This window comes from Sapajus apella, unplaced genomic scaffold, assembly GCF_009761245.1.
Source record: "Sapajus apella isolate SASKATOON/1434 unplaced genomic scaffold, GSC_monkey_1.0 scaffold3728, whole genome shotgun sequence".
Lineage (NCBI taxonomy): Eukaryota > Metazoa > Chordata > Mammalia > Primates > Cebidae > Sapajus > Sapajus apella.
The window spans coordinates 1-6,686 of record NW_022440654.1 but is presented as its reverse complement, the minus strand read 5'-3'; the positions used below and the strand labels follow the sequence as shown (position 1 = coordinate 6,686).

Genomic DNA, 6,686 nt, shown 5'->3' with positions numbered 1-6,686 from the left:
ATGTGCACTCTCATCTCTTGTAGTCAGCAGCAGGTGGTCCCAAGGAGGGCCCTGCGCCATGTGCCACCATGAAAGATCCAGAGGTAAGAGGCCCTGAGCTGAGGTACAGTGACCCTGCAGGCCAGCCCTCCACCCTCCTCCCACAGTGGTGGTTGGGTGCCCCTCTGCCAGCTGAGACAGCCCCCACTCACCCCAACCCTAATGATCGTTCTCTCTACCTCTCCCCCGATCCTCCCCCAACTCCTTCTCTCTGCAGGTGCCTCAGAGCGCACACCAACTACAAATAGCCCTGGACTCGAGCTCCGTCACAACCAGTGAACTGAATAACACCATCAACTTATTGGTAAGAGTCCAGTGGGGCCCCCTGATTCCACGCTGCCAATCCTGGGCTCCAGTTTCCCCTTGGGGCTGCTGTGGGTGAGTTGAAGGGCGCTATGGGGAGCCAGCACTGGACGCAGAGCTCAGAGGCCAAATTCCCTCCCTGCCCTTACTTGGCTGTGGCCATGGCCAAGTTCTAGGTGGGGGACTGGGTACTTGGACTCTGAAGATACAGAAGAGTAGCTTTAGTATGTCACCATTTGTGTAGAGAGAGGAAACGTGTCTGTCTGTGTGTGTGTGTGTCTGTGTGTGTGTGTGTGTGTGTGTGTGTGTGTGTACTGTGATAATATACATAAAACATGTCTGCAAGGATTTGTAAAAAACTCAGGAGAGAGCACAGGTGGCTGGGAGATCCTTCCCTTCTGTACCTTCTCAGTTTTGGACTATGAGAATGTATCATCCTTTCAAAAAGTGAACAAAAGATTCATTTCTCTCTTCCTCCCTGTGCTCCCACCCCCAGCAGGAAAAAAAATGGGCTTAGAGGATCAGATGGGCCTGGTTGTTCAAACCCAGCTCTGTCTAAGTGATCTTAGGCAACCACCTAACCTCTAATGCTCCGTGTTTTCCATCTACCCAATAGAGGTAATGGTAGTAACTGCTTCACATGGTGGCTGTGAGGTTAAATGGGATTGTTACCACACTACCTGGTGACACACTCAATAAAGGTTTCAACAGCGGTAGTAATAACACGAATAACATAGAATATGATCTGATCTCTCTGGGCCTCTGTTAGCCAGCCGTAAATGTGACCTCTTTCCCTGTGCCTTCCAACTTTACTGAGTTCTTTTAAAATCCAGACTACAGGATTGGAAATGCCTTGATCTTTACTGTCTGAGTTGTGTATGAAGCCCAGCCCTAGCCCTTTTAAGGGGCACTGTGTGGAATGGCCCAGGCTCTCCAGGTTGAAGCTTCTCCCTCTCCACCCTCCAGCCCTCGAGCCGCTGTGGAGCAGTCCTTGAGCAGCAGTTACAGCAGTTTCTACAGGAGCGGGAACTGCTAAGAGCACAGGTGGCAGAGGTGAGACTTTGCAGAGGGAGGGATGTGGAAGGAAGATGATCCCAGGTGGCCAGGAGCAGGTAAGGACCAGTGACAGCACTTCCTAACTTCTTGGTCCATTCTTGCAGGTGACGGAGTGTCTTAAGAAAGCTCAGCTAGAAAGAGACGCATACGCTCAACAGCTCAAAACAGAGAGGGCGCGGTGGCAGCAGCAATTGCTGAAAATGGCAGGAGAAGTGAGAGCTGACCCTTCAGCCCCCCACCTTAGATGGCTCACTGGATCTTCCTGGGCATCTGTAAAAAGAGAATAGTCCAGCCAGGGGTGGTCACGGGACTGGGCTTTGTGGAGCTGGGGGCGGAGAGGGAGATGGTAGCCTGTCCAGCCACTAGCCCCTCTCTCCAGGGCCCTTTCCCCCTGTGCTTTGGGCAGATTGAAATATTCAAAATGGAGAAAAGGCAGGATGCAATTAAAATCGAGGAGCTGAAGGGGAGCCTTGCCCACCTACAAAACCATCTGGGTAAGATGGGGCTGGCGTGACCCGGGAGCAGGACTGGCATCAGAGGGCTGTGGGGGTGGCTCAGAGTGCCCCAGGGAGGTGGGTGGCTGGAAGGGCTTTGAGGCAGAGGGAAAGAGGTCTGTGCCAGGAGATGGCAAGTCTTGTAATCTCCATAAGCCTCAGTGTCCCCATCAGCAGAGGGAGGAATGCCCGTTGCCAGCCACCCACAGTGCTCTGTATGTGAAAGTGGCTTGGAAGACTGGCTACCATTTGAGTGCAAGGAATCATTAGCAGTGAGGCCAGGTTTGGGGAGCCTGAGAGGAGCTGTGCACCCAGAAGAGTTTTTTGTTTTGAGAATCCAGAGGCCCTCATTGTCTGCTTCCTTTCTCAGCTGAACCCCCAATCCCAAAGCACCCAGCAGCGCACTCTGACTTGGAGAAAATCCTAAAAACTGAAATCAAGTACCTGAGAGATGAGCTGCGGGAACAGCAGAGACTGCAGGAGGCGAAAATGCGGCTCCGGGAGCAGGAGGTGAGGCTGAGAGAACAGGAGCAGAGGCTTCTTGAGCAGGAGGGGCTCCAGGAGCAGTAGGAGGAGCTGGTGTGTTGCCCACCTGGGGACCCTGCTCTCCTCCACAGCCCTCCGGAGCTTTGTTTTCCCACCTGTAAAATGGGGGAGTGTATGAAATGAGGCTTCTAAAGGCACCTGTGAGCACAGTATTGCTCTGATGGCTGTGGGAGAAAGGAGACAATTTGTCTAACCTGCCTCCACCCTTCCTGGTGCCATGTGAGGCAGACACCAAGTTTTGGGGTCTCCAGCTGCAGTGAGTGGCCGCTGATTTCTTCTCTCTATCCAGAAGAACGAGAACAGGAGCGCACTCTATTTGGAGCAGGAAGGAAAGGAGCTGCAGGAGAAGCTTGGCGAACAGGAGACGGTAACCCCTGCCCCATCCAGGAGGGCTGGGAGGCAGGCACCGGCCTCTGGGGAGGGGAGGTGCAAGGCCACAGACAGCTCCACCTTGGGGACAGGAGACCCCACACCCTCCAGGGCAGTCCTGTGACCGTTTCTTGCTTCCTGCGCTCTGACTTTTAGAAGTGGGTAGCCCTGGTCTCCTCCCAGGTCTGGACATCATCATCCCAGCTCCAGGCATGGAGCCCCCCAGTCACACGGCAAGAGACAGTGGTGTGAGGGGCTCTTTACGCTGGGTGCGGTGGCTCACACCTGTGATCCCAGCACTTTGGGAGACTGAGGCAGGAGAATCACTTAAGATCAGGAGTTTGAGACCGGCCTGGCCAACATGGCAAAACCTCATCTCTACTAAAATTACAGCAACAACCACAAGAACAAAGCCAGGCGTGGTGGTGCACACCAGTAATCCCAGCTACTCAGGGGGCTGAGGCATGAGCATCGCTTGAGCCCGGGAGCTGGAGGTTGTGGTGAGCTGAGTTTGCACCACGACTCTCCAGCCTGGGCCACAGAGTGACACTCTGTCTCAAAACAAAACAAATCAAAGCAAAACAAAATGAAAGTCTCCTTAGATCCAAACTGGATTCCGGCCTCGGTCCCACTGGTCACCATTCGACTACTTTGCATCCCTCAGTCTCTGTTTCTTTAACTTCCAAAGGAAGTTAGCGTTTTCCTTGCGTGGGTGCTGAGGATTAAATGAGATGGTGCGTGGAAAGCATTAGGCATGTAGCACACTTGGCAGATGGTGGTTGGCTCCCTGTGCTTTTTCACCAGTCTGTGGTCTACAGTTTAAATGGTGGAAGGAAGGACATGAGATTTGAGGCTGGGGAAGGAGGCATGGGGTTCTAGGCAAGGGAGGCAGTCTCTCAGGCTGGAGCCAGGGGCAAGGTGCCTGGGCAGGCCACCTTCCCCTGTGGTCCCTCCCAGACCCCCTTACGCTCTTGGTTTCTCTGCCTTCTGATTACTCTGGACCCTCACCCCTTCCGGGAGCCAGTGTTCAGATACCATCATGACTGACAGGTGTACTATCTGAGGCCCCAAAGGAAGGGGCTGCGCTCCACCTCCCTGCCCCATCTGTCCTGTGTATACCCCTACAAGAACACTCCCCTCTTGCCTTCAGGTGCCATTTCTGAACGCTGCTGGAGCCGGTGCCCAGGAGGAGCAGGCATGGCTCTGTGAGCAGCTCCAGAAACAACAGGGGTGCTGCCAGCACCAGGCTCACCTGGTGGCCTCGGCCCTGAGGGAGCCAGAGGCAGCGGCCGCAGCCACAGGGACTAGGAGCAATCGTGGGTGTAGGGAGACCCAGCGGGCCCTGCAGGGCGCCATCGACAAGCTGCAGGTGAGTGAGTCCTGGCAGGGGCAAAGAAGGGTGGGGGTGGGACTGGTCACTGTGGAGATGTGACCCCATTATTTCGGCTCCAGAATGAGTTCATGGCAGTCGTGAAGGAAAATGCGGACCTGAAGGAGCGGGTGGAAAAACTAGAACTCAGACTCATCCAGCTCTCTGGAGAGAGAGACATGATAAGTGAGCAGGAGGCCAGGGCAGGGCAGGGGAGCTGCAGGGTGGTGGGAGGGGCCCCAGTGCCTGAGCCTGTCCTCCCGCAGGAAAGTCCATCAAACCAAATGACCATCAGACAGCAGTGGCCAAGACCCAGCACCAGAAGAAGAACGATGTTAGCATGCTGTCCGAGGCCGAGGAGGGGATGAAGGTAAGGTGTACAACATCTCTGCGGGGGTGAGGGGGATGGGGGTGGGTGTGAGTGTGGGTGCCGGCACCGGCGTGGCATCAGAGCACCCCTATCTCCAGGTGAAGCTGCTGGAGCTGCAGGGCCCAGTGATGCAGCTTATGATCGGCCACGAGGTCCAGCACCCTGCTAATGATTCCACTCCAGGGGCCCCAGCCCCCCAGGAGCTTGGTGCTGCTGACAAGGATGGTGAGTAGAGACCTCAGGTGGGGTGGGCAGGCAGGAGCAGGGGAGGCTGGCACTGCGCTCAGATCCCCGCCTCCCTCTCTCCAAAGAATTTTATGAGATGAGCCCGGACGATGACAGCGACAGCCTGGAGCCTGCAGGAGGGAGGGTACACCACACCCCACTGCACAGCAGATTGCTCACGGCTGTGTGAGCTGCGGGATGGCCAGCAACACCGACCCTTGGGCAGCAGTCCCTCTATGCCATGCTTTTACCCCGCTGCTGCGAAGGAGGAGGTAAACATCACCATCAGCTAAGAGCTGGCCAAGAAATTTACAAAGGAACTAAGTTATAGGATTAGTCTTCTACATGGTTATTTTATTTGAATGTTAGAGCCACTCATGATGATTTGTGTTTCTAATTTATAGTTTATTTGTAATAAGTTAAAGGGAGTGGGTCTTCGTGTGGCTTTCACTGATGTTCACTCTGGCATCCTTTAGCGTTTTTCATTTTTAATTTGATAATCGTAGGTCATTAGCATGCCTATCGAGTTTGCCCTTATGTGGTGGGAGTTCAAACACACAAAGACCCACTATCGGCACAAAACCATTCTCGCTAGTTTCAAATAGGCTGCCATGGTTTTTAACGTTATTGCAGCATGTGTATTCATTATGGAATTCAGATACAATTTGCTTATGTTCTGCTATGGTAGTTGATGGAATCCTGATCACAGTGAGCTCTTAATTAGCTCAATATGTGCTTTGCCCTCACGTGCACACTGTTTATTATTTGTAAGGTGCCAATATGTGTACAGACATCTAGAGTTGTTGAAAAGCCGAGAACTGGAAACAGCCTTTCTTCCATTTTCTGTGCATTGCAAATGGGAGTAATAACATTTTTGGGAGCTTTTAACATCTCACAGAAGAAGAAAGTGGCCTGCTCTGGCAGGTATGTGCAGAATAGAGTATTTCATTATTCCCATGCCAAGAACGAGCGCTGTGCTGTGGCAGTTCTTTTAGGGTTTTTCTGTGCCCTGGGCTCATGAAGATGCTGCATCATGAACTGCGGCAGTTGTACTTTTTTGATGACCTAAAAAGGGATGATTTCTGAGGAATAAAAGGCTCCCATCTTTGACAGTGGATATGGAAAACCTTTCCTAGCTTATAGCATTTATATCTACAATACGTTGTAAAGTCAGAGTTCATGTTGCCTGTTTTAAGCACATGACTCCAAGTCTCAGTACACAAAAGGGCACTCGTTAGCATTCTTCTTAATGTATTAGCAAAGATCATAAGAAATCCTTTAAGATAAAGTGTTATATATATATATATATATATATATGAATGGAACTTTGTATCATAGAGTGGATAGGCACTAAATATTGATGACTGAACAGTTAATGTTTCAGGACACTTTTTATAGTGCCTTGCACACAGAAAGAGACCATGGATGAGATTATCCTTTTGTATCATTTCACAATTTTACAAATTGCTATTTATTACAGTTGACATGGCAAGTTGCTGATAAAATGTCCGTTTTTATAAAACATCTCCAAAAAAAAAAAGAGAAATTTTTTAAGAGTTTAAGTGTCCAGAAAAAAACAGAAAATTAAAAAAAAATTTTTTTTTTAAGTTTAAATGTCCCTAGAACAGGCATACAGGTTGTCGTCAAGAATGAACTAGAGTGCAGGAAAGCCGTGTGACAGCTGGCATCCCTTTGTGTTCATAGAGCTTCTTTGAGGCTACAAGACTGATTTGACCATCCAGACTTCTCTGGCTAATACCTATTCTTCAACCACCTTGGTTACTCTGACATAGGAATTGCCTTCTTTTTCTTGAATAGAAAGAACTTTAAACAATAATCACAAACAAAAAATAATAATCACAGACATTATTATAAACTAATATATGTGAGAGTACTTGGCTGAAACAAAAAGGAG

The 6,686-nt window shown here is 50.7% G+C and overlaps 1 protein-coding gene across 1 annotated transcript; it reads left to right on the top strand.

The window, feature by feature from the left end:
- The first annotated feature begins 9 nt into the window (after positions 1 to 9).
- LOC116547597 (golgin subfamily A member 2-like) lies at positions 10 to 6,626 on the top strand. The gene is made up of 11 exons (XM_032273495.1): positions 10 to 83; positions 266 to 343; positions 1,309 to 1,395; positions 1,503 to 1,610; positions 1,805 to 1,892; positions 2,263 to 2,402; positions 3,958 to 4,176; positions 4,260 to 4,362; positions 4,443 to 4,546; positions 4,645 to 4,771; positions 4,858 to 6,626. The coding sequence occupies exons 1-11, from the start codon at positions 69 to 71 to the stop codon at positions 4,959 to 4,961; spliced, it is 1,173 nt and encodes a 390-aa protein (XP_032129386.1). The 5' UTR covers positions 10 to 68; the 3' UTR covers positions 4,962 to 6,626.
- The last annotated feature ends 60 nt before the right edge of the window (positions 6,627 to 6,686 follow it).

Coding starts and splice junctions, on each gene's coding strand:
- LOC116547597 (XM_032273495.1), top strand. Junction 1,396..1,502: donor TAAGAGCACAGGTGGCAGAG/GTGAGACTTTGC, acceptor CCATTCTTGCAG/GTGACGGAGTGTCTTAAGAA. Junction 4,547..4,644: donor AGGCCGAGGAGGGGATGAAG/GTAAGGTGTACA, acceptor CCCTATCTCCAG/GTGAAGCTGCTGGAGCTGCA.